The 27,263-nt window shown below is 55.2% G+C and overlaps 1 protein-coding gene across 2 annotated transcripts in view; it reads left to right on the top strand.

Annotated features, from left to right (window-relative positions):
* PLXDC1 (plexin domain containing 1) overlaps positions 1-27,263 on the top strand; it is a 56,963-nt gene that overhangs the window by 15,597 nt on the left and 14,103 nt on the right. For both annotated transcript variants that reach the window (XM_037033464.1, XM_037033463.1), the window contains exons 3-9: positions 6,911-7,054; positions 7,349-7,418; positions 8,045-8,167; positions 8,793-8,911; positions 9,881-9,980; positions 19,846-19,941; positions 24,049-24,130. In XM_037033464.1, coding sequence (XP_036889359.1) covers positions 6,911-7,054; positions 7,349-7,418; positions 8,045-8,167; positions 8,793-8,911; positions 9,881-9,980; positions 19,846-19,941; positions 24,049-24,130 — 734 coding nt within the window. The remainder of the gene's footprint in view (positions 1-6,910; positions 7,055-7,348; positions 7,419-8,044; positions 8,168-8,792; positions 8,912-9,880; positions 9,981-19,845; positions 19,942-24,048; positions 24,131-27,263) is intronic.

Here is a 27,263-nt window from a genome sequence, read left to right as displayed (position 1 = left end):
CACCAGCCTGTCTGCTGCCCCGGCGCCTGCCCTTGGGCCTGGAGCCGTGGTTTTCTGACGGTGCTTCACAGAATTCGAGGTTCCCACAGCTGCTTCCTGGGCTCCTGTGCATGGAGCAGGTGGGGAAGGGCAAGGAGCTCGCCCGGCCCCGGGCCCTTCTCTTTCCTCCTCCCAGGGTGGCCTTGCTTTGAGGTAATTTATGTATTGAGCTTCCATGGATGGTTAATTGGAGGAAAGGATTTCATTGTCAAAAGTGTTTGAAATCTGCCTCATGTTGCTTCCCCAGACAAATGGGGTTATGGACGAGGGCTTCTTGCCTGCATTTCTCGGAAACGTGGTTCCCTTCGGGGGACTTCCAGAGCGCTGTGGCTTGTGCTTTGCTCCCTGGCCCTCTGCAGTGTCCGGCCGCCCCATCTAGCTCCTTGTCTCCAGGCCACGGTGCCTGGGGGGCTGCCCTCTGGGGTAACGGGACTGACCCACAGATAGCGGGACAGGTCAAACTCAGTGGCAGGCTTTGATTTGGGTGAATTTCTTAGGCAAGTTAACTGCCAAGCAAGGCCTCTAAACCCTTTTTAAGAGATGTCTGTATGGAGTATAGTGAAGAAGCCTGCAGGTTGATGGCCAGAGGAGGCCGCTCAGGACCTTGTATTACTTAGATACAAATTCAGCTCCTGTTACAAGTGCCCAGCTGACAAGGCGCTTGGACCTGAGGGAAATTTATTCTCTCGTATGTAATAGAAGTAAGCAGGGGTGGATGTTGTGTCTCCCTGCTGTTGGGGACCCAGGTTTCCTCCACACTAAGTGCCTTTCTGTGTCATGGTCCAACATGGCTGTCTCGGCTCCCACCATCACATCTGCATCCCAGCCAATGGTTACCAAGCAAGGCGAGGGCCCCCACGCCTACTGAGGGCAGTCATTCTGCTCCTCTTCCATGGGCCAGACGTGGTCATGTAGCCACACGCAGCTGTAAGGAGGGCTGGGAAGCAGTGTAACTGTGTGGCGGCACATTTCACTAAAACTGGGAGGTTCTGCTACTCAAGGAAGAAGGAGAGAATGGTCGTTAGGAGGCATGTGTCAGTCTCCGCCATGAGTGGACTTCCACCCTCAGAACGGCTGGTGCCAGTGGCAGCGTGACCGGGGACCTGCAGGGGTAGTCAGGAAGCTCCGCCAAGTTTAGAGAATTCCAATCCACGAGACTCTTTTTGCAGTGGTCAGTCAGGAAGCCAGCAGTGGTTGACTTTGTAGAAGCAAAAGCACACAGCAGCCCGTGCTGCCGGGGAGAAGGGCCCGTGCTGCCGGGGAGAAGGGCTCTCGGAACTGTGGTTTCTCACGTCTGCCTTCCCATTTGGATTCTCACAGTCTGTGCTGGTGACGGACTCTCTGGGGTGTCCCTGGAAGTCCTTCCTCTAGTCTTGCCACGAGCAAGACTCTAGTCAGGGCCCTTTTGGTTCCAAGGAGCACACATTCTGTCTCAGGGGGAAGGTTCATAGTGAGGGTGGAGGTGAAGGACCATGGGACCTCAGGGAGCTGGAAAGCTGTCGGAAATGAGCACGGCTCCTTCTGCCTCAATTCCTGTCTCTTTTTCACTCGCGCGGCATGTGTTGGTCGAAGCCACAAGGAAGGTCTTCCTTCCCTTGGCCACGGACCGGTGGTCACGCTTAGGACCACACCCTGTTGACATCAGAATCTCCGGTGCATGCTGGCCTGCTGGCCGGCCAGCCACTCGCCCTAATACCTTTCTTCCAGGTGTGAGCCGGGCGGGGCCCGCTTTCTCTCCCTTGCCCTGAAAACACCTCCCTTTTTAGCTTCAGTTCCTCAGAGAAGAGCTTGAGAATCAGGAGACGCCCTCCTGCGTGTGGGATGTCCCCGAGGTGGGAATGCTTTCCGTGGACTGGGATCCCCAGTGGAGGCCGCGGGGTCCTCCCTGCGCAGTTTTGTGTCACTGGACGCCAGCGGTGGGGGAGGATGCCACCCTCATGGGAGCCACACCACACAGCCTCTGGCACCAGCAGCCGTGGGTCCTTGCGGATGGAGCTCATTCAGCAAGAACACCTCTGACCCCTGACGCCTGCAGTGTGCCAGGTGCCAAGCCCTGCGCTAGGTGCTGCCAGGGGTGAGGGGATGAATGCGACACAGTCCCTGAGCTCTGTGCTCCCTAAAGCAGAGGTCCCCAACATGTGGGCTGCAGACCTGCACCCATCGGACCTGTTAGGAACCAGGCCACACAACAGGAGGTGAGCTTGAATGTCATGTGCTCCAATCATCCCGACACCATCTCCCCACCCCCGGTCCATGGAAAAATTGTCTTCCACGAAACCAGTCCCCAGTGGCAAAAAGGTTGGGGACCGCTGCCTTAAAGGACCACACTGGTTTTTCTGATATGAGAGATTTTAACCAGTGGCAGGCAGGTGGCCCAAGTCGCCTTCCAGTGAGGTAGTGACGTGAAGACCTAAGAAACGGTAGACAGAGGAGAAGGCACGGTCTTTCAGGGAGACTGACATGGATGCGGGTAGATAAGCCGGCCTCAGTTTCCCCACTTATAAAACAAGGCCAAGTTTGGTGCTCACATCCCAGGCTGTCCTGTGGGGATGCTCCTGAAACGCCCAGCGCAGCTGTCATGGCCCTGCCAACGCCAGCTGCCTTCTCTCTCCTCTGGCGCTCCCAGGCACCTCCCCACCCCACGGTGTCCTTGGCTCTGTCCAGGAATGACCCCAGCTCCAGTGGCCCCTTCTCTCGAGGCTGCAGTTTGGCCTCAGCCGTCACCAGGGAGCCTCCCCAGGCCAGGGCTCTAAATCGATGCGGCTTCCGGCCCCACTGTCCGGGGGATAATCAAAGTTGTCCTGTGCCGGGACAGGTAGTCTGCCGGGGCTCGTTTGGGACTTACGGCAAACTGCATGGTGCTACCCCCCGAAGCATCTTCCCCTGGTAGACTGGCTGTCTGCACTTGGCATTCTTCTTTTTAAAAAAAATATTTTATTTATTTTTTTTAGAGAGAGGGACAGGGAAGGAGAGAGAGGAAGAGAAACAGCCATGTGTGTGAGATACATCGATCAGTTGCCTCTCACACACACCCAGTGGGGTACCTGACCCACAACCCAGGCATGTGCCCCAACCGGGAATCAAACCGATGACGTTTTGATTCACAGGCTGGCAGTCAATCCAGGGCTGCACTTGGCATTTCCGAGGCCTGAAGCAGAGCCTCGGCCTTGCCCACTTGGCCTAAGCGTGCTCCGTGTGTGTCGAGCCCCTCAGTCTCCCAGGGATTGCTAACTCACTGGAGAGAAGCTCTGCCTAGGAGCTAGAGGCAGCAGCTCTCAGTTTCTGACTCTCCTTGGGTCAGACAGACAAAGACCTCTGGTCACTGAAGAGGTGCCACTGGGAGGCTCCTTGGGAACTCTAGGAGTGAGGTGACTCTGTCTGTCCAAAGATCCCCCAGCAGCAGCCAGCCCGATTCCTCGGTTGGAGCAGCGCCTGCTGGGGCAGTGCACCGCGTTCTTTCACGGGAAACAGGAGTCGGAGCGTTGGCTGGTGGGACAAGTCCCTAGTCACGCCCCCCTTTGCCTCTTAGGTGAGGCAGCAAGAGACCCGTCAGCATGTTTGGCTTCACTACTGCAGAGTGTGGATTCCGTCCAGGGCCCTCATTTCCAATGCGTGGAGGTTCAGTGAACGCTATCCCCAGGCGAGTCCCAGGACGCAGGCGGTGGAAACAGGGCCCTTCTCCCAGCCTGCAAACAGCCGTTGTAAACACAGGCCTGCGCAGGTTCCTGGCGGGGAGCTGTGTTCAGCTGACTCCTGCAGTACAGCGACGCCTGTTTCTGTTACCTGCCGCCCTGCTTTGTTATTTTTTTAATTATTTATTTAGAGGGAGCAAGAGATAAAAAAAATTATGTATTTACTTTTAGAGAGAGGGTAAGGGAAAGAGAAAGAGAAACATCGATGTGTGATTGCCTCTTACATGCCCCACACTGAGGACCTGGCCTGCAACCCAGGCATGTGCCCTGACTGGGAATAGAACCAGTGACCCTTTGGTTTACAGATTGGCTCTCAATCCACTGAGCCATAGCAGCCAGGGCTGCCCAGGTTTATTTCCAAAGTTTCAACCAATGCCAGGCATTGATCCTTCCTTCTTCTCTTGCAAAAGGGCAAGAAGGAGGGTCTGGGTTACCTCTTCATTCACTTCGGCAAACACTTCTCCAGCTCTGAGGATGTGAGGACCTCGAGCCATGGGTGCAGAGGTGGCCTCGCCTGTCCCCACTTATCAGGGGATTAGAGATTGGGCAGGTGGGTGGCAAGGGAAGGGAGGGCAGCTGGTAGCCTCAACAGCATCTAACTTGTTTTCCTTTCTTCAGGCAAAATTGTGGGCTGACCTGTGCCCTTTAATAAACCCCCTTTTTTCCAGCCTCAAAAGTTAGAATCTTAAAACCACTTTTAAAGATTTTATTTATTTTTATTTTTAGAGAGGGGGGAAACGAGAGAAAAAGAGAGAGAGAGAGAGAAACAGCGATGTGCAAGAGAAACATTGAAGTGTGGTTGCCTCTCTCATACCCACAACTGGGGACCTGGCCTGCAACCCAGGCATGTGCCCCCTGACCAGGAATCCGGAAGGGCAGCCTTTGGTCAGCAGGCCAGCGCTCAATCCACTGAGCCACGCTGGCCAGGGCAGTAAACCACTTTTACGTCACAACTGAGTGGGGGTCAGAGTTAGGGTCCTGCAGACCATCAGATATACAGTGTCCTCGGGGGGCCCCCATTTTTCGCTTTGTGGTGTAATACAAGCCACTCAGCACGTGAAGCCGAGGAAGCAGGCTGGGGACACCTTCGTACGTACCTGTCTGCGTGAGTCGGTGTGCCTGGAGCTCTTTCTGGGCAGGTGATTTTTCCGGGAGGGGGCATGTTTCGAGTATTTTGCTTGTTTGTTTGTTTGTGTGTTGATCAAGGTCAGGATCCCCGGCAGAGATGGGTGGAGGTGGAAGGGCTGGAGACCCAGGAGGGAAAGATATGGCGTCTGACCCCGTGGGAGCCAGATGAGAGGCAGAAATGGAAGGTACTGCTTCTTGGTGGAGGAAGGCTGAGCGCTCTGGCCGCCGGCACCTTTTAGAGCCCCAGGGTGGGTGACTGTGGTAACATCCTCAGCGTGAGCACTGGTCCTCACCGCAGGGGTAGGTTGGCCCCTTCAGGTGATTTCATGAGTAGAACCAGAAATCAAGCAAGGGGGTGCTTGTGTGACTCTCATAAATGGGACACATACCTCTTGAGGGCTCCCATGGAAGGTGGGGGCCATTGTTGGCAAGGGATGGTGGACCTCACTGGGAACGTAGGGAGAGAAGGTCAATAACAAGGTGAGGAGTGAGCTGAGCATCGAAGGAGCAGGTATCAGCCATGGGGAGAAGGCAGGGAAGGTCATTCCGGGCAGGAGGCTCGGCGTGTGCAAAGGCACAAGTGAGATGCTGGAGGCATCTGGTCTGGTGCGTAGGGGCACAAGGACGTACAGGGGAAGGAGAGAAGGGGAGAGAAGTAAAGCTTGAGAGAGGGTGGGCCTGGATCGTGGTAGGACTTCTGGTGCCAAGCTGAGAGGTTCGGGTTTTGTCACAAGGGCAACGGGCGCCCCAAATGGCTTGTGAGCTCAGCCGTACGGCCTCAGATGTGTTTTAGTTTTATTTGATGGACGTACAGCCAAGTGACGGCAGTCAACATCTACCCCCTGTCCACACGTTTCTTCTGCTCATCTTCCCCCAGCTCCTCCCGACCCCAGTGTGTCACTTGCTGGAGGAGCAGAATCTTCCTCCCGGTGGGTGGGGAGAACAGGCGCCCTGTGCCTGCCTGGGCTGGGCCCGGGGCCAGGGCTGGCGGGGCGGCCGGACGGCTGGCACAGAGAGTGCCGTCTGCTCTGCTGTGTCTGCAGCCACTGCCTCCGGACAGCCCGATTGATGGCCCACGGCGGCCAGGTCTTCTCACGGGTCAGCAGCCCCGTCTCCGCGGCTGCAGCCAAGGGAAGCTGCCCGCTTGGCCTCCTTGGCTGCCGTCTCTCCTGTGGCTGCCCCCCCCCCCAGCATGGGCTGACATGCTGTGACAGTGCTTCCTGTCCCAGCTCTTCCACCCTTTCTGCCAACAACCTCCTCTCCGTCCTGGTCCTAAATGCTCCTGTGCAGCACAGGCTTGACGGAATTAACACCCGCCTGCTGTGCTCTGGCTTGTTCTGTATTTTGTCCCCACTGGGCACACAGCAGAGGTTAGAAACACATCTTTAAGAAATCTTTGCTGCTTCCTTCCCCTTTCTAAACACTCCAGTGACCTTCGTTTGGGCTCTGTACCACCTCCCTGCCTGAGGGTCTGTGCCTGTGTTTTCTGTTTGCGTAAACCCTGCCTCCTCCATCAGACCAGCAACTCCCCAAGGTCAAGGGTCTGCTTCCCTCTTTAGACTGGCAGCTTCTAAGATCCAGTTTCCCCCTTCTGCCTTACAAAGGGTATTCCCTGGAGCAGGGGGGCTCCCCCTCAGTGTGGGAGCTCCCTGAAAACAAGGGCTCTGCTTGGGGCTGCTCTATTTCTTTTTGATGCCTCAAGCCAAGCTCCACCTTGGTGTGCTTCATGGGGACTCAAGGGCTGCAGGGAAGGCCTTCTGGCCTCTCCGGAATGGCTGGGCTGAGCATGGATACAGCAGGTCTGGATTTGGCCAGAGCTATACAGGTCTGTACGGACGTGGCTAGGGGCCAGGTACGGAGCTGTCTGGGGCCACGGGAGGCCCAGGAACTACTAGGACTAAATCAGCCACCTGGGCTACAAATCCAAGCTACCTGGGAGGGCCATGACTTCTTGTGTCCAGAGGTCTGGGAGGGGGAGGTGCAGAGGGGGGTTCCTGGCATGCCTGACGACACCTCACGCCTCCTGTGGGCTCTGTCTTGGGTGGTGGCAGGAGGACAACCACAGTTACTATGTGTCCCGTCTGTACGGCCCCAGCGAACCCCGCAGCCGGGAGCTGTGGGTGGATGTGGCTGAGGCCAACCGGAGCCACGTGAAGGTCCACAGAATCCTCTCCAACACCCACCGGCAGGCTTCGGTGAGTGCCCCCGCTCCCCCCGCTCCCGGCTGTGCTGCCCTGGGCTGGGAGGCTGGGAGCCAACCTCCACCCCCCAACCTGGTCACTGGGCGTGGCTGATGGCCTGTGGCATGTGATCTGGGAGGTGCTGCCCAGGGGATCCTGGATGGCTTGGCCAGACTTGAGGTGCCCACCTGTGAGCCTGCCCTGTACGTGCCTGCCCCTGGCCCTGTCCAGACAAGCGTGGAGCAGTGTAGATGTCCAGCCCCCTGGCCTGAAGCTTGGCCCATGCTGACTCTCTCCCATCCCCCACAGAGAGTGGTCTTGTCCTTCGATTTCCCTTTCTACGGGCATCCTCTGCGGCAGATCACCATAGCAACCGGAGGTAAGGTCCGGTCAGTAGGGATGGGGGAGGATTTGGAGCTCTCAGCCAGAACTTGGGGACCCACTGGGCAGGAGAGGCTCCCCAGAGATAGGGTTGGCTAGATGGACTGGGGAGGCATCCATGTGAGACTGTTCTGGGAGCCCCCTGTTGGGAGAGAGGTCACTGATGGTATCCAATACCGCCCTCACATGGCTGACTTGCACCTTTGTGTGTGTGTCTGTGTGTGTGTGTGTCCTTCTGGGCCCGCTCAGGCCAGTCCTGTGGTCCCCGTGTTTCTGCATCTGTGACAGAGAGGGAAAGGGAGGCCGAGTTGAGAGCTTGGTTCCTGGACCAGGCTCCCTGTTGATACAGGGGCCCATCTTTGATTCCTGTGTGCGTTCCCAGGGAGAGGGAGAGGTGGGAGTTTGTGCCCACCTAGAGGGGCAGGGAGAAGTGTCTCCGGCCTTTCCTGGGACTCCTTTCCTCTACACACTCCTGAGCCAACCAGTTGGGTGTAGAGAAGAGAGGCTCAAGGCTTGCTTTTAGCTCTGTCTGCATGGCTCCCTCCTGTCCTTGTTGGGGGAACATAAGGGAACAGCCCCTCTGGGCCTCCTCTGGTGATTCCGCTGCACTTCTCCCCATCCCAGGCTTCATCTTTACGGGTGACGTGACCCATCGGATGCTCACAGCGACTCAGTACGTGGCCCCTCTGATGGCCAATTTCAACCCCGGCTACTCTGAAAATTCCACAGTTGCTTACTTTGACAACGGTGAGGCCAGATCTCGGAGTCTAAGTCACCTAGTACTAGGATTCCCCCGGCCCAGCCCCTTTAGAGGAATGCAGGGTCCAGAGAGGGCAAGGGACCTGCCAGAGTCACACAGTAAGGCAGCCGCCCCACTTTTCTGCATTATTTCCTCCTCGGCAAGATGGTGACGAGATACCTGCTGCCTGGCGGGATGTGACATGATGACGAAATAAAGGGCTTGGCTCTTAGTAGAGGTGAAATAAACACTAGGGACCTTTACTGTTTCTTACTCAGACCAGCTTGTCCCTGAACACCCAACCTCCCACCCCAGGAGAAGAGGCATTTCTCCCATTTCTCCTCCTTTTTATCTCATGTTGGGATGGGCAGGGAGGAAGGGGCATGTTTGGAGTAAGAAAGGCTTGAGCGTGGTATGTGGGGGCTGAAGTGGCATCTCCCAGCTCCTCTCCAGCTTGGAGGCCAGGCCGGTTTGTGGCTCACCCAGCTCCTGCCTTCAGTCAAATTGGCAAACTGCCTCCATTGTCCCTAAGAGGCCCCGACCTGGGGCCAGTTTGCTTTGGCCACTGTTTCTGCAACACCCTGCTCCCTGAACTCCCTCCCCATCCAGCCAGGTCTATGCTGTTCTCCACAGGGACAGTCTTTGTTGTCCAGTGGGACCGTGTCTACCTCCAAGGCCGGGAGGACAAGGGCAGCTTCACCTTCCAGGCAGCCCTGCACCGCGACGGCCGCATCGTATTCGGCTACAAAGAGGTGAGAGAGCCCACCTGCAGAGGTGGCTGGGGCTTGTGGCCCCTTGTTTTCCCATTTAGCAAATATTTGCAGAGAACCTGAAAAAACCTGTCTCTAGCCTGGCATAGGGCTCAGTGCTAGAGACACGGCAGTTACTAAGGTGGCTGTGGGCCCTGCCTTTGCAGAGATGAAGTCTGGTTGAGACAACAGACAATAATTGCAGAGATGAGTGCAGAATTGCCACTGTAAAAAGTGCTCCTAAGTAGAGGTGCCTTGTGTCACCAGAGCCTGTCACGGGGCTGTCTACCTCAGTAAAGGGTCAGGAGAGGCTTCCCTAAGGAGAAGAAGAGTTGATGTTTGCAGGAGGCATAGGAGTTAAGGAAGCAAAGAGGACAATGGAGTGTGTTCCAGGAGAGAGAAATGCATATGCAAAGGTCCTGTGGCAGGATAGACTATGGCTGGTACAAAGCACAGAAAGAAGGCAGCATGGCTGGAGGGGAGAGCATGAGGGGCAAATCAGGGCCGGGGGGGCACACCAGATTTGCTTTTGACAAAGGTCACTCTGACAGATCGTTGGTGGCTCAGAGGGAATGCTGGGAGATGAATGAAGAGAGAGGTGTTGCCAGCCTGGAGTCTAGTCTAGGGGGCAATGGAGAGAACTGGACAGATTTGAGAGCCAGTTAGCTGGTTAATGGACAGGATTTAGATGGAGGAGGCGGAAATGAAGAAAAGTGAGGGGCTGGGTGACTTTCACGCCTCTGGCCTGCATGGAGGTGCCATTCACGAAGACAGAACATAGAACATGGAAATGTGCTTGAAGGTGGTAGGGGCCAGACTTGGAATTCGAACGGGGTCCCTTGGCTGTGGGATGTCTTCACATCCTTTGAGAAGCGGTGCTAAGCAGGCAGATGGGCCCGGAGCGCAGAGGGGGAGTCTAGGCTGGCCCTTGAGTGTTTGGGGGTCAGATGGAGCTTCTCCTCCCTGCTGCAGATCCCTATGTCCGTCCTGGAAATCAGCTCCTCCCAGCACCCCGTCAAAACAGGCCTGTCGGACGCCTTCATGACTGTCAACACGTCCCCGGATGTGCCAGGTGAGTCCCCAGGGATTCCGCAGAGACCCCGGCTGGGCTGGACTCAGCTCAGGCTCGAGGGGGCAGGGGGCAGCGGTGAGGGGGCCTGGATGGACGGTGGGGAGTTGAGTGGGAACTAAGGGAATAAAGGAGGCCTGTCGAGGTCCACCTTCTCTTCCTTAAAGTGGGGAGCCGTTTTATCCCATGAGATCTCCAGCGGGAGGCACTGCTCTGGCGGTCAATGGGCAGGTGAGCGGGGTCTTCCCCTCAGCCACCCCCAACTTAGAAAATCTCCAGACACCACGTGAGGGTTTGCGAGCCCTCCCAGGGCACAGTCCTAACTGCCTCCCCACCCCAGGTGGAGGAAGAGCATCGTGGGGGGCTCCAGGAGACAGGAAAAGTAGGCTTCTCTCCCATCCCTGCCCCGCCCCCGCCCCAGTTCCCCTTTCTGAGGCAACCAGGCTGCCAGGCTGTTTCTACGGCTACAAGCCTTCAGATAGGTTTCTGCACATGCCATATTTGCTGCTTATAATGCATACTTTTTGCCCAAATTTTTGAGGGAAAAATAAGGATGCGCATTATACATGGGCAGTACTAATTCCATATCTGTGTAAGTGTTTTTAAATCTATTTACACTTATGTGTTAAAAGCATAACTCTAGAAAGCAATAATGATATCTGTATGTTCAAAAATAAGTGCTAAAATTCCCTTATAATACAAAAAAACCCCACAAGTATCTAAATACAAATAAATAAATAAATAAATAATTGAATTTAAAAATTTAAACAAAAGATTTTTGTTTCTGAACGTTTGGGCCCAAAACACATTCTACATGGCAAAGCACGGTGCACTGCTCACTGACGAGCGTGTACGCTGCCGCGGTTCCCCAGAGAGCGAAGTGCGTCCCGCCCGCCACTTGGAGCGGCACGTACCTCCTTCCTTCTCACGGCCGAGTGACAGCCCATTGCATGGACGCCCCTGATTTTACCAGTCCCCCTGGGTGCAGGCTTTTCAGCTGTTTCCAATAGTTTGATTTCACACATGATGCTGCAGTGAATGTCCTTGCAGGCAGGTCCTTCCGTGCCCCGCGTGTGAGCTTTCCGTAGGATGAATTCCCACCACCTCCCCCGGCCCCTCCCCAGACCCCCTTCCCCCAGAGCTCTAACGAGGGGCTCAGCAGGGACCTGCCAGACCTGCCCAGTGCTGCTCTCAGCATCGCTGCATCTGCCTGATGCTGGTACTGAGCTGGATGTCTCAGTGCCAGCCCGATTGTATTAGTGAGCTACTGCTGCGTAACAAATCACCCTGAAACTTGGTGGCTGAAAGGGACAAACACATCACCTCAGAGTATCTGTTGGTTGGGAAGCCAAGTACCTGGGTCCTCTGGTTCAGGGCTGTTCCCAGGCTGCTCTCGAGGGGTTTGCCAGGGTTGCAATCGAGGCAACAGTTGTTGGGGGAGAGAGACACTTCTGAGAGCTTTCACGATGCTGTTGGCAGAATGCAGCGCCCTACTCAGGTCCTCCTTGTGGACCTCACCACAGGACAGCTGCCAGTCGTCCTCCCAACGATGTGAGTGGGGGTACAGCAGTCCGCCTGTATCCGTGGCTTCGCTTTTCGTGGTTTCGGTAACTCACAGTCAACTGAGGTCCAGAAATATTAAATGGAAAATCTAGAAATATACAACTCATAAGTTTTTAAAAAGTGTTATTCATTTATCTTTAGAGGGGAAGGGAAGGCGAGAGGGAGAGAAATATCAGAGTATGGTTGCCTCTTGTGTGTCCCCCGCTGGGAACTGGCCTGCAACCCAGGCATGAGTCCTGACTGGGAATCGAATCGTGATCCTTTGGTTCGCAGGCCCGCACTCAATCCACTGAGCTACACCAGCCAGGGCACAACTCATAAGTTTTAAATTGCACGCTGTTCTTCTGAGTAGCTTAATGAAATCTCTCGCCATCCTGCTCCGTCCCCTCCAGGAACGTGAGTCATCCCTCTCTCCGCACCCCCTGCCCGTCAGTCCATAGCCGTCTCATCAGAAGGTGAGCAGCAGCCTGGCGCTACGCTGCAGTGATGCCTGTGCCCCTCACCCTGTCATGTGGCGTTGTGTCCCCTCCAACCATCCTGAGAGGAAGGGGGAGTGCAGGACAATAAGACATTTAGAGAGAGCACAGTCACATAACTTTTGTCATAGTGTATTGTTATAATTCTTCTATTTTATTATTAATTACTGTTGTTCATCTCTTCCTGTGCCTAATTTATAAATGAAACTCCACCACAGGCAAGTATTGTGTGCAGGAAAATACAGCGTGTACAGGGTTTTGTATTATCTTTGGTTTCAGGCACCCACTAGGGGGTCCTGGAACAAACACCCTGCAGATAACGGAGAATTACTCTACTTTGTACCTCTCTCAATGAGGACAGAGGTTCAGAGAGGTGGAGGGATTTGCTTGTGGTCACACAGCTAGGAAAGGGAGAACTGAAAACCGGATCTTCCGGGGGGGTTTAAACCTCAGGGTCCACCATGAAGATTAAGTCTGACCCATTTCCCCTCCACCCAGAGAAGTGAATCCTTTCCTCCTCGGTTCCCCAAACACCCACCGCCTCCTGTGCACACACCCTGGGCTGACCCACACTCCCGCCTCCCCATGCATCACTGACCCACTGGGGCAGGGTCTGGCCCGTCTCCTCTGTGTCTCCCTCACACTGGGCATGGCAGAGTCTCAGGAAACATCTGTTGGATCCAGCTGTTGAATGAGGGTGAATTAGAGGAAGTCGGGTCCCCTGGGAGTGTCTGCATCTGAGGCTCCTCTGTGATTCCGGAATGCAAGGCTGTGTTAGAGCCAGCCCTGGAGATAGAGGGAGGCGGGGTAGAGGGTGGGGGGAGGAAGCACAGCGCACCTGAAAAAACAGGCGGGCAGCTTTGCCTGCTCTGAGAGGCCCAGAGGAGATGCAAGGGCTTAGCTGTGGGAACTTCTGGCTTCGGTGACTGCAGGTGCTGTTTGCCGAGGCATCGTGTCCACCGACCAGGTCAAAGACTGCACCTGACCCCCAGTCACTGCCCGAGGGCTCCCAGACTCCAGTCTCCCACTCCTTTGTCCCCTGTTCCTTCCTGTCACTGCCAGACAGATCCGATCGCGTCATTCTCTGGCTCTCTGTTGCCTGCAGCATTGAGTCAGAATCCTCAGAATGCATTCGAGGCCCCGTTTGGCTGTGCATGGCCTGCTTCATAGGCTCCTCTCCAGACCCTCCCATCCCCCACCACTCTGTCCATGGCACTGGTGTGTGTGCCCTCTGTCCCCCAAACATGCCAAGGGCAACCCGGACTTCTGTGGCACGGTTTCTTGTAAGAACTACCCCCTTTTTACCAATTTGCAAAACTCAATGTGGCTTCCTCCATGCAGTGGAATTCGTGGTTTTCTCTTCCACTCCTCTAGCCTTTGCCGGTACCTCTAATAGCAAACTGTGGCTTCCTCCATGCAGTGGAATTCGTGGTTTTCTCTTCCACTCCTCTAGCCTTTGCCGGTACCTCTAATAGCAAACCCATCACGCTGCCCTGCTCACCTGCCTTCTGTCCAGGTAGCTCTGAGCAACCCAGCGGCTCACCGTGGCCCCAGCCCTTTGCCCAGTGCCTGCAGCTCAAACAATGAGCAACAGCTCAAGAGCAAGTGGCGTGACAACGAAGCAGGTGGGGTGGGGGTAGCAGAGACCCCCGAGACCCCAGCCGCTGTCCCCTGCCCTCTGCTGACCCCCAGTGAGAGCAGGGACTGCCTGACACCGCTTGAGTTGGGGGTGGGTGCTTTGGTAACTGCATCTTTCTCGTCAAGGTTTTCTTCTTGGTCATCTGGGCCTAGACCTCAGGAAGAATATTGAGGTGTGGGCGGAGCATAGTCTCATGCGTGCATCTTTCTGGGACAGTCTCCATGGCCATCGCTGCATTTTAAAATAGGCCGTAAGCTCCGCTTTGGGGAAGGATGGCTCTTAGGTGGTTCGGTGGTCAGGTTCCTCTGGATCTGATATTCAGCCCAGGAAGTAGGGAATTCGCTGGGATTAGGTGGAGCCACAGGTAACAGTAAATCCCACACAAGCAGGGCTGAAACAGGATAGAGGTTCAGGGAGAGCACTGTGATCCGCAGACCCCGTTACCACCATGGACATTCCCACTGTCCAAGCCCAGCCAGTCCTACAGAACAGGTGGCATCCCTGTCCTTGTACCCCAGCTTGGCTCCTCCCTGCCTGGGGCACTGTGAGGGGTGGAGTTGGATTCCCTACCATTCAAAAATCCGGACATGACTGAACCCTATCCGGGGACTTTCTTATTTCCCGGCCTCCACGTTCCTCCCAGACATGCTTGAGGGTGGAGGGAATCCACAGCCTGACTCCTGGGCTGAGGGAGGGGGAGGTTTTTCTACCATTACTTCCCCCCCCCCCCCGGGAACCCGGGCTTCAGAGCGGAGTCTGCAGAATGCGCTTCGATGCAGATTCATGTGCGCTTAGCAGCACCCCCTGCAGAGGCACACGGCACACAAAACGCACAGTAGCTGATACACTCTTTACTTGCAGTCAATATAATTGCCTCTATTCATTCGTTTAAGAAACCTTTCCTTTTGTGGACAGTGGAAAAGCAGCCTTAGTGTGGCCCACGTCACAGCTGATGGATTCTGAGTTAGTGGGATCGATTAATGCAGATTTCATTATTAAAGGCTCCAAAGCATAAACTGCCCCTTGGCTGGCCCCAGAGTGGCCTCGATGGCCTTGACGCTTGGGCCTTCTCCTTTACGAGAACCTTCCTTTCCTTTCAAAGGCAGATGTGAGTCCAGGAATATGTCAGAGGCCTGAGCTGTACCTCTGCGCCAGGCTGCCGAGTGGGAGGCCCCGGAACTGGCTGCGGAAGAGAGGGAAGAGCCAGCCAAGTGAGGGCGTGGAGGGCGGACACGTGTCACCGCCAGATCGGGCCGTTCTGCTTCCGGCCTCTCTGGACAAAGTGTCCTTTACGGCCTCTCCATCGGAGCCTTTTGTCCGTCTGGGGGCCCTTTCTCCCCTGTTTTCACTTTTCCATTTTTTCCTCTTATTTTGCTCCCTGAGCTTTGCCATTTTTTCCCTTTAATCTGCTGGTTTTTGAGAGGGAAGAAGGGATATATGTATATAGGTATCATATATATATGAAAGCATCAGTCGGTTGCCTCTCATACACACCCTGACTGAGGGCTCAAGCCCGCAACCTAGGCGTGTGCCCTGACTGGGGGTCCAACCTGCGCCTTTTAAGGTACGGAACGATGCTCCGACCAGCTGAGCCACTGGGCCAGGGCGCTTTGCCTCCTCTCCTCTCCCTGCCCCCTTTCTACTTTGCTTTCGTAGAGTAACTGCCTAATGAGGAGGACTCCTCCTCGGGTACAGGACCCTCATTGTGTTTATCGCTGGGGCCCCTCGCTGGGGCTTGATTCAGAATTGTTGAAGGAATAACCAGGTGATCAGAGGAACATGTGAATGAGTGAATGAACACTTTTTCCTAAACCACCATCTGATATTTTTTATACCATAACCACCCATTCTGAAGGGAGTCTCGTAGCAGGACCCATCAGTCTGATTTTCCTGAACAACCCAGTTCTTCCCCACTGGCGTCTGTATTGAAACAAAACAGCACATGTAAACCTCTGTTCGGAACCACGAACGTTTCTCAATCGGGTGACGGGGCTTTCCGTGTCTGGACCTTTGTGTTGCTGAGTCTTTGATGAGTGGAAGCAGAGATAAAACAGAACGTCTTGAATGGCCAGATATGTGGCTTTGGGGCGGCCTCGGTCTCAGTGCCAGAAGGGATCTGTTGGTCATTTAGACAGACGTTGTCCTTGGGCAAGCCCCAGATGTTGGCAGGATGATCAAAAGCAAATATAACTCAGGCAGGGATAGTAAGGGTTCTGTTTATACAGAAATAAAAGTATTACCAAAGCCGCATACTCAAATAAGGACAAATTAGCAGTGGAACTGAGCAAATACCTTAAATCAGGATGTGTTTCGGCACACCCGCCCGCCTCCTCCTTCCTACCGCACTGGTCCCCCACCCTGCTGGGAGGGCCGTGGCGGGTTGGGGCAGACATCTGGCCACCTCTGGCCGCCTCTCCTTCAGGCGCAGCCCCAGCTGCGCTCTGAGCCCGGCTGGTGGAGAGAACCCTCCCAATTCTGCTTGGAGCCCCACTTTCCCTGGTCGCTGCTTATATGTCTCTGTCCCTGAACTTGGCTCCCTCGTGCCCCAAGTCTGACCCCCTTTGTTCCTCCTATTTCACTTTCCTTCTGACCAAGAGTGGCTGTCCCCACAGGTGCAGAAATCCTGCCAGCCGATTCTTCTGCTTCAAGCTCTAACTTGTCTGGCTGTCTCTGGTCCACAGGGAGTGGCCCTTTTGAGAAAGGCCGTAATCCGTCATGGGCTAGGGAGGAAGGGCGTTCTTCCCTTGGGCTGCGGGCTGACGTATACTATGCTGCTGAGGTTTTCACAACCATTTGTAACCCATTCATTCATTCACAGAGGCCCTGTTATGTGCAGGGCCTGGTGCTTGAGGGTGGGGGACAGAAACAAAGAACTTGCTGGTTCTGCCCCTGGAGAGCTTGTAGCCTGGTGGGGCAGGTGGCCCGCAAAGTAAATATTGATGGGGCGGTGTCACAGGTGACCCGGGACATTGCACAGGAAGCAGTGGCGCTCAGGGGAGGGACCACTAACTGCTCCCGAGCGTGGCGGGAGTCTTTCAGGAGGGCATGTCCTTTGAGCTGAGCCCTGAAGGATGGGCAGATAAAGGAAGAAAAGCTTACATGGTCTCTAGACCCCATGGCCTCGGGCACCTTGGCCTCGGGCACCTCAGCAGACATGAAGTTTCACATTTATTTTTTCTATTACATAGAAATATGTAAGATTTCTGGTGCGGAAAGGGGTGGTTTTTCAGGAGAGATGGCCCCTGGGACAGAGTTGTGAAAGGCTGCCTGGAGCTTCCTCATCCTCCACCTACCTGTCCCGCATCCCCCAGGTCACTTAAAGCCTAGGCCACCTTCTCACAGCAGCTGGTGTGTCACACGAGAAGGGCCTCTGTGAGCCCTGAGTGTTGGCGCCTCCTCTGGGCAGATGAATTATAGCAAGGCGCCCCTCCTCACCCCAGTCTCAGACCCCATTCCCTCTCGGCAAGGGGCCTTTCTTGTATCAGAAAAAAGTCTGGTGTGTGTGTGCACACATGATACAGGGCTCTGTGAGCCTCGCTCACCTTTTGATGAGGGGTGGTTCTGCCCTCCCCGGGACCCTGGTAGCCCCGCGAACATTAGGCAGTTACTGTCTGACAGGCGTGAGGTTTGCCTATGGGGCTTCTTCTTTCTCGGACTTGCGGTCTTGGGGAGAAGATAAACACCTGATTACTAAGTCTTCGGGACATTGGCTTAATGATTTTTAAAAAACTTAGAAACGTTTCCTTTGGACTCTTAAATTAAAACACAGCTGTAAACAGTGGTGTGTGGGGGATGCTGGTGGAAGTTCTGTACATTTGACTCCAGACCGGCAGCTTGAAATCAGCCATTTTGCCACAAGAGTCAGCAGATGCTACGTGTGAGCCCCCCGCCCTGCCTCCGCCTCTCCCACACCCCCTTCCAGGAGCCAGGAGTTGATAAATATTTTTCTACACACACACCTCGGTGACTTTCTGGAGCTGTCCTGGCATCGAGGCTTGAGTTTTAAGTCTGGGCTCTGCAAAAACACACAAACAAACAAACAAAAACTGTGTGGCTTTGGGCAAACGAGTCCCGTGTAGGATCTCACTTCCTTCCTTCGTGAAAAGGGGAGAACAGTGATGTCTGTCTGTGTACCTCAGAAAGTTGTGAGAGCAAAGGAGAGAAGTCAGATCCAGGGGCCCTCCTACAGGGTGAGGTGTGACCCTGGTGCTAGGAACTTAGCCCCACCCCTGGCCCCCAGCAGGTCGCTCTGCGTGCTAAAGGGGTGAATGAGCGTGGTGTGTGGTGGTGCTGTGTGCGTTTTCCCATTAAGTAGCTCTTTTTCCATTTAAGGCTGTGGATAGGCTTGGAAAATTGTAAAGTGTCATAGGAACTTTTACAGTCCATGGGCTAATCTCCCTGGGCCTCAGTTTCCCCACTCATGAAATGAATGGCAAGACAACTTGCCATTGCAGCTCTCAACCTGATACCCCCATCTCCTCACTCATACAGCCCGCACTGGGCGGTGCTTCCCTCTGGGCATCCTCCAGGAGTGCCCGGCCCCCTCCTCCCTCCTCCACCCCTGCCCTTTCCAGCCAGGCTCCTGAGAGAGGCAGCAAGGCCCCTGATCTGCCTGCAATGGAAAGAAGAGAGGAAAAATCAGAAGGAGGCCTGGATCTCATGATAAACTGTTCAGCTGCAGTCCAGGGGTCCAGGTGGAAGGGTGCCGTGGGGCTGGCGTGGTCATCCTCCCCCAGTTGAAAAGTCCTGGGGAAGGCCTGTGATTGGTCCAGCTTCCATCAGATGCTCAGCCCTGGACCAATCATCGTGTGGCCAGGGAGGCAGGGTCATGGAGGAAGATGGAAGATGGCAGCTCCTGCAAACCACCTGTAGGAAGGGGCTGGGGGAATTACCCCCAAAGGGGTTTGAGGGAGCGATCCATAAGAAGGGGTGCTGGGCCAACCAGGCACTAAGTGGCCCTTTCCCCTCATAAGGGACTCATTCAAGAAGCTCAGTGGCTGGCTGCTTGCTTTTCAGAGCCAAACAAAACCAACCCCTAGTCGCAGTTCTTGGGTGGGAATGGGGGTGTGGTGGGAGATAGCAGAGCATCTCAGGAATTGCCATTTTAGCAAAAGTCCTTTCATCTACAATTCCAGTTTTTTCCTCCAAAGCATGTTGTAGCAGGTGTTTTTGTCTTTCCACTTCATGGACGAGATACTGAAGCTGCCCTGGCTGGTACGTCTCAGTAGACTGGGTGACAACCTGAGAACCAAAAGGTCCCAGGTTCGAATCCCAGTCAGGGCATATGCCTGGGTTGTGGGCTGGTTCCCCCGTTGGGGGTGTGCAAGAGGCAACTGATTGATGGATTTTTCTCACATCAATGTTTCTCTCCCTCTCCTTCACTCTCCCTTCCCCTGTCTCTAAAAATGAATAAATGAAATCTTTGAAAAGAAAGAGAGAAAAAGAAAGGAAAGAAAGAAACCAAAGTCTAAAGGTTGTGCAGTGAGTCGGGAATAGAACTCCAATCAGAACTGGGCTTTCCTGGCTCTGAGGCCCTGTAGGAAGTTTCTGTAGGGTCCGAGGCAGGCCATGAGCCAGGCTCTAGGCCCCGAACCTCACTCTGGCCTCCGTCCAGGAGGGAAGAGCTTCCCCAAGGTCAGCCGGTCTACCCATAGACATGTGCAGAGTGCTCCCTCTGGGTTCGGTTCGGAACCAGATGCTCACGGCCTAATGCCCCTCACCCACCCTCCAAGTAAAATCTAATGACCACTTACGTCGGGGAATGCAGTGGGAAGAGTGCACCTGGCCTGAGTTGGTAAGAGGAGGGCATGGTCAAGGGGGGTTGTCAGAGGAAGCGGCCCTTGAACTAGGAGTCGGATGAGCTTGACAGGCAGAGAAGGGATGGAAGTGCATTCTGGGTCAAGGGAGCAGCAGCTGTGTAGACACAGAACCACACTGAGTGTGGGATTGCCCATGTCCTGACCCCAGGAGCAGCCAGGCCTCTGCACTGAGTAGTTAAACCTGCTCATAACACAGAGCTCTCCCAAGGTCAGCTCCTGCTCTCCTGTCTCCCCGCAGCACTGGTGTCGTTACCCAAGGCTGACGGGTTCACTTCTTGCCACCAGCTCCGCTCACTACGATCTCTTGCCCACCTGCAGACTCCTGGTACAGGCCCCGAAGCCCTGACCTGTCAGCTCTGCCTCTGTTTCAGAATCCCGGCGGAGGGCCATCTTTGAATACCACCGTGTGGAGCTGGACCCCAGCAAGGTCACCAGCAGGTCGGCCGTGGAGTTCACCCCCTTGCCAAGTAAGCAGGAGTGGTTCCCCCTGACGGGGGAAGGCAGCCTGGGACCGTAGCATCCTAGAAAGAGCTCTGGAGTCAAACAGACTGGGTGCCATTCCCAGGCCCACGCACTGGTCCCTGTGTGGGTGCGGCCACCTCACACCTCTGGGCCTCCATTTCCCATTTGTCCCCTGGGCCTAACACCACCTCCCTCCCAGGGCTTAGGTCAGCATCAGAACCACAGTAAGGAGCACTGAGGACATAAGTGTCGGCCCTGGTGCTAACTGGCATTTCTCAGGCCTGGGGTGTGGTTTGTGTCTGACAAATGGCAGCCCTTGTCACTAACACGTAACTGAAGCCCAGGAATCATGTGCCTCTGAGAACTTAGACTGAGCCCCAGAAAAAATAACCAGGAACGGAACTGAGTGATCCACAGTTTATCACTGTGTTTTCCTTAGTTGCAGGGCGGGGGCGAGGGGGGGGGCTGGACCCCACAGGCAGAAGGCCATGAAAGGGTTTAGCCAGTCCCTCTCCGAGAACCACAGGGCCCTGGCCCTCTCTCCCTTCTCTGGACCCCTCTCACCCACAGTGGAAGGCCCACCGTGGCAAGGGCCCTCCTGCTGCTGTGGACTCCACAGGATCAGGGCTGGACGCTCTCCAGAGTCTGGTCAGAGCAGCTGGGGAGACTGAGGGGAAGGGGGACCGCACTCCGATTCTTGTATTTTTTAAAAGAGTTTTAATTTCATCTTCTGTCTCACGGTGGCTCCCAGCTTCTGAAGCCATGGCCCTTTCCCTGCCCTTTGGGACATTCTTGCCTGCTTCCCCCCACCCCCACCTCTTCCTCTTCCCTGGAGGTTCTGGGAGCAGGGGCTGGGAAAAGAAGTGGAGGAGGCTTCCCAAATGTGAGGCCACGTGTCTTAGTCTGAGCTCTCAGCAGGTGTCCTCCCCACCCCCTCAAAAGAAGACAGACCCCAGACATCATAGGGTCACAGAGTTAGGACAACTTGCAGGTCTCAGCCCCACCCCCAGCCCAGCTGCCCTCCCTCCAGGCAAGAGAGGCCTGGACCCCAGAACCAGTGGTCTCTCAAGAACTGGTGAGTGCAAACCAAGGACTTGAATAAAACTTCACATAGCAGCAAGGACATCCAAGGACAGGGCAAGCTTCCCCGGGCGGAAGAAGCGAACTGTCCTGGGAATGCATTTCTGGGACACCGTTTGTACATCTAAGCCAATTCCCACCCCTCCAGTGAATTTTGAGAGCATTTGATGGCATGCAGGACATCTGAAATGCAGATGAGAGATAAAGGTCAGCGGGTCTTATGAACATCCCAGGAGATTCCCAGGGTTTGATTTCAGTTTAACTAGAGCCATTTAGGGGCCTCCAGAATCACTGGGGATGACCGGGCCATGGGCTCCCAGGTGGGTACAGCTGGTAGGGGAGGGGACAGTGCTCCCAAGGCTGTGGTTGGAGCCTCTAGGAGGTCAATGAGCTTTGTCCTGGGCCAACTCTGCATCCCCCAACCCAGGCGCGCTACCTTACCATGGGGTGAGGGAGGTCTCACTCAGGGTTCTTCCAGAGGTGTGGGTGGGCCATCTCCAAGCCATCGCCCTCTACGGCTAGAAGAGGCTCGTGAGAAGGTAGTGTGGAGTGAGAGTGGGTGCTGGGCAGAGGGACCCCACAGAGGCTAAGAGCTCAGGCCCTTTGTTCAGACAGACCTTGGTTCCCACCCAGACTTGACTAGCTCAGTGACTCTGTAAACCTCAGTTCCCTCTTTGGTACGGTGAGGGTAACAAAGCATCTATATAGCAATTCAGTAAACACGTTCACCGCCTCCCCCATGCCGGGCACTGTTCCAGGAAACTCATATAGTGAAGAAATGCGTGTGATGTTTATTGAATGGTTGATCATTTTTCTGTAGTTCGTTCTCACCTCTTGCTGCCATCAGCCAGTCTGCTGGTCAGGTGAGGCCTTCCACTGCAGCTTTTCCGGGCGAGGGGCTGTCTCTCCTTGCAGTGAAACACATGGGCTTTGTGGCAGCTGGTTGCCACTCAGAGGTGGTGCTGGTTCACTTAAGTGGGTGGCCTTCGCTGGCAAGTGAACAACTCTGAAAACCCAGGCCCTGTGCCTCACGCCCCCCTGGCCGTGTCTGCTTCTCTGCCTGGCTGGTGCCAGGAGGGTCCACACTCCCTCTAGCACCGTTTGGCCACTAACTTCTCTGCTCCCCAACTCTGCCCTGCCCAGGGGGTCCCGCCTCCCCACTCGGCCCAGGCAGTTTGTGGTCTGGCTGCTGTTGAGAACACGCCTGGGGCACGTTCCTCCCAGCCCTCCGCCCAGGCGCCCTTCTGCCTGGCTCTCTCCCCTAGGAGTTCTGCGGGCTCGCTTCCTCCCTTCTCCCTGTCTCTGCCCCAGCCCTCTCTCCTCAGAGGCCTTCCCCAACTTCCCTGAATAGAACCCACCCCCCAGGTCATACAGCCTCCCTGTTCTGCTCCATTTTTTTCACAGCCCTTCTCACCACCAGGAACCTAGTGTGGATGTGCTGTGTGTGTGCACGAGCCGTCTGCTCTGCGACTCGGCAGGCTCCGTGTAGGTGGCGCTTCTGTCTTTTCCTGTTCACCAGTGTAGCTCCAGCGCCAGAAACGGTGCCCGGCCCATGTCAGACACTCAGTAAATATTTATGGAAAGAACGACCCGAGGGCTGGATGAGTGAGTGAATGAATACCTGATAGGAATGTTGAGAGGAGCGAAGAAGGCCACAGTCAGTCACAAGGAGCACTCACTGGGCTCATCACGTGGCCGGCACCAGGCTAGACCCTCTCTAGGTGTCATCTCCTGTCACCCTCTCAGCAGATCTGCCGGACACCTAGCATCGTGACCCCTCCTGTATAAATGAGGTGCTGAGGCACCAAGAGGTTAAGTAACTTCCCAAGTAAGATGTGAGCCTGGGCACCCAGAGATGCCCATATGGCCCCTAGGGTGGCCCACATCCAAGGAGAGGACAAAGAAGAAATGGAAGTCCGTGTCTGGTTTGCCCTCGCAGAGGGACACTCAGACCTCCCTGGGAGGAGGCCAGTGAGGAGGTGGACGGAGGCCAGGAGCAGGCCCCCGAGGCCGCCCCTTCACTCGGCCAAAGCGCCCCTGGCCGGCTCTGCCTGGGGTCAAACCAGGACATCTTAAAAAGTCATTTCGGTGATTATAGACACCAAACTGTATTATAAACATTAAACTTGCTAAGAGGCTAGATTTTAGTTGTTCCCACCCCATGAAAAAATGATAATTCTGTGACATAATAAAGGTGTTAGCTGCAACAACAATCATATACAATATAAATGTATCAAATCAATATGTTGGACACCTTAAACCTACTCAATATCTGTTAAATATATCTCAATTTTTTGTTTTTTTTAAACTTTTATTTATTTATTTTTAGAGAGAAGGGAAGGGAGGGAGAAAGAGAGAGAGAGAAACATCAATACGCAGTTGCCTGTCACATGCCCCCACTGGGGACCTGGCCCGCAACCCAGACATGTGCCCTGACCAGGAATCGAACCAGTGACCCTTTTGTTCACAGGCTAGCACTCAACCCACTGAGCCACACCAGCCAGGGCTCAATTTTTTAAAAACTCCCTTTTAGCCCTGTAATTGTAGGTAATGGCCTGGAGTATAACTTCCCAGACTAGGTGACATTTCTTTGTCCATGTTTATCTCCTTCATAAACCTCATCAAAATAATAATCATGTGGTTATCTTTGTTTGATTATCTGTTTAGTGTCTGTCTCCTCATATAACTGCAAGGCCCGAGAAGGCAGGGACAAGGCCTTACTGTTTGGGGTGGGGGGGCAGGGCTGGGAATACAAGAAAGAAAACTGTACTTGAACAAGAGTTAAATAAAAATTTTTTAAAAAAAGGCCTTACTGTTCAATCCCTAGCACCAGCTCAGGGTCTGAACTCCCAGGAGATAGAAAGAAGGAAGGAGGGAGGGGGAAAGGAAGAGGGCGGGACCAGTGACCTCTAGGGCCCCTGCTAGTCAGAGACTGCATGGTTCAGTAAGGACTCGGCGTTCAGGAAAGTTGCACCTATTGGAGGCCCGTGGAAAGCCTGGTGCTAAAGGGGCCACTATCTTCTCTCTTGCAGCCTGCCTGCAGCATCGGAGCTGCGACGCCTGCGTGTCCTCAGACCTGACCTTCAACTGCAGCTGGTGCCATGTCCTCCAGAGGTTTGTGCCCAGACTGACCCTCTGGTTCCTGCAGGCAGACTGTGGGGGAGGGGCAGAGGGTAGCACGGCCCCACTCCTTGACTCAGGCCTCATTGCCAAGATGAGGGTATCTCTGGCCAAGGGTCTGCTCTGACCCTTAGGACAAGAAGGCCACAGAAGTGAGCTACTCCCTGAGGCTTGTGGCCAATCAAGGTGCCTGCATGGCAGGGTCCCTATGACATTAGGCTCCCGGAGATTCCGGCTACTGCAGCTCCCTCCTCACACCTGGAACGGGTTAGTTCGTCCCAGGGCAGGGCTTCTCAGAGAGGTCCATAGTTTGCAAGCCTTCCAGAATCAGCTAAGGCTCACAGATTCCTGGGACGTGCCCAGGCCCCGGCATCAGAATCTCTGGGAGAGAAGCCCAGAGTCCTGCATTTCAACACGGTGCCTCATCTGCACACAAGCATGCCGTCTGCCAGCTCAGAGACTGGGGATGACCCAAAGACCCATGGCTGTTGGGTAACAGCCCCGTGACCCCCAAACGCCACCTCCAGATCTTTCTGAGACTGCCGCGGGGTTTCCTGAAACCTGGGGGCGTGGAAATGCCGGGCGTCTGAGGAAAGTGGGGGCAAACAAAGCTGTGTTTACTTGGTTTTAGAAGCAGAGAAAATTCTGGATGAGATGCAGGTTCAGGGATAAAGTTCTTAAATCCAGCTCATCCTCCACTCCTTGTTCTGAAATCATCTCCTCACAGATCCGACTCAGAAGCTGAGCCCTGTTCTCAGGTCCAAGATAAGTAAATGGCGGAAGGAAGGAAACAATAACTTCTTTGGGGACCAGGTCCCTCATGAGAGTGGGCTGCTCTGTGACCTCCAAGAGCCTTTAAGGCAATCGTAAAAAATGGAAACTACGGAGTCCCCGAGTTCCGTGCAGCTGTCACGCAGCTGTCAGTGTTGCCCGCGCCCCTTTCCAACATCCCGGGGTTGAGATGGGAGCCATCGCCTTTACAGGCAGCCTGCCTAGCACACAGGACACAGCTCCAGGCTGGGAGGAGAGAGGGGGCCTCACTGGGCTTCCCAGCTGTTCCTCCCACAGCTTTTACTCACTCAGTTTGCTTTCCCGGTAAAATGGGCTGGGGTCATGTGGTTCAGAGAAAGGTGGGTGAGCCACACGCTGTTATGGTCACTCCTCAAATACCAAATGGCATTTTTTGCAAAGGGTTCAGAGCCCATCACGTGAAAGGCGCAGAGCCTCAGAGAGAATACACATAGGGCCACCCCCAGGTTGGTTCTTTTGGGAGTGGTGGCCTGCAGCGTGGTCCCTCGTGTGTGCTTTTGAGTTTGACAGCCACTATCTCCGTGAGGGGAGATCAGCCAGACGACCTCAGATGAGCCCTGGAGCCCGGGGCCTGGCAGTCATTGCATGACTCAGCACCCAGCAACAGCTGAGCCGTGCACACAGCTGCACAGTGAGTCAGATGGAAGCAAACCCTCGCACTGACGCAGCCCGTGTAATGCGTGTCCCCAACCCCAGAGACTGTGCCCGTTCACTGCGGGTTGGCCAGGTTAAGGGGGGCCAGGGCCTCAGGCGTGGACTCTGTCTTAGCTGGGGCAATGTCAGCTACAGGACAGAGGGGCTTCATCAGAGTATGCCAGGCTGATGTGGTTCTGGAAACCTCTGGTCCTCAGATGCCCATGGGCCCGGGCTCACCCCAGTGCAGGACCCTCCTCGCCAGCTCTCTGGAGCCTCATCTCCAACCAAGAGCTGATCCAGGTCTCTAAAATGTCAGAGGGCAGGGCTGGTGTACTGGGGCGGCCACCGTGCCCCCTCCCACCAACAGCTGCAGCGATCACCACGTGGGCTCTTGGCTAACCCTCTGCCCGCTCTGCCCTCTGAGGACACGCATGGCTTCCCCTCCCTGCCCTAGGGCTGGATCTGACTTAGGCAGCTTCACTTACCAGGACAGGTGTTTTCCTGTCATCCCACATTGCCTCCCACTCAGGAGTCTGAGGGTGACCGTAACTCCAGGATTCGGCTCAGAATAAAAGGGGCCTAACCCTTGCCTTGCTGCGCCATCGTGAGGGTCCCGTGAGAAGGCGCAGGCTCGGCCTGTGGCTGGGGCAGCCCCTGGCACTCAGGGGCACTCAGCAAATGGCACTTCTCATGCCTTTCTCCCTTGAATCTGGGTTTGTTGGTTCAGCNGCCCCCTCCCACCAACAGCTGCAGCGATCGCCACGTGGGCTCTTGGCTAACCCTCTGCCCGCTCTGCCCTCTGAGGCCACGCATGGCTTCCCCTCCCTGCCCTAGGGCTGGATCTGACTTAGGCAGCTTCACTTACCAGGACAGGTGTTTTCCTGTCATCCCACATTGCCTCCCACTCAGGAGTCTGAGGGTGACCGTAACTCCAGGATTCGGCTCAGAATAAAAGGGGCCTAACCCTTGCCTTGCTGCGCCATCATGAGGGTCCCGTGAGAAGGCGCAGGCTCGGCCTGTGGCTGGGGCAGCCCCTGGCACTCAGGAGCACTCAGCAAATGGCACTTCTCATGCCTTTCTCCCTTGAATCTGGGTTTGTTGGCTCAGCGCTTGGAATGTGATGCTCCTACACCTATATTGAAACCTCAGTCCTTGAAAGAATCATTGTGGCCTAAAAGAAACTTTAATTTCCACCCCCCCCCCATAGGGCCCCTAATCCTCTATCCCCCACAGTAACGGGCACAGAGGACCTGAGAGAGAGCAGCGTACATTGTCTGCTGCAGGAGCAGCTCCGGGACATCTCCAGAGGGAAAGGCTGGCCTCGGGCAGATGGGCAGGCGGTTGCTGGTGCAGAGAGTGAACTTAAGTTAACTAGCCATGAATTCTCTCCCTACTGGTGGCGCGTGATGCTGTTTTTCCCATGCAGATGTCCCTGCACTGGAGCAGGGCTTGATGGATTCCTTTGGCGCCAAAGACCGAAGACTGGAAATTTGAGTGTGGTGCCAGGGAGGGCCTCCTCTGCTTCCTTCTCGAGCCCCCACCCCTTCCCTAGGGGAGGGCTTGGCGTCTCCCAGCCCAGCTGAGCCGCACCACGTCCCAGGAAACCCTGGTCAGCCCGTTCTTGATCTCTCCCAGCCTGTGGCAGGACCCTCACTCCTGCCCCCCGCTGATCATGCAGGGG

Source organism: Sturnira hondurensis, unplaced genomic scaffold (genome assembly GCF_014824575.4).
Source record: "Sturnira hondurensis isolate 20B ecotype Veracruz unplaced genomic scaffold, ASM1482457v3 Scaffold0021632, whole genome shotgun sequence".
Lineage (NCBI taxonomy): Eukaryota > Metazoa > Chordata > Mammalia > Chiroptera > Phyllostomidae > Sturnira > Sturnira hondurensis.
This window is presented reverse-complemented; position numbering and strand designations above follow the sequence as displayed.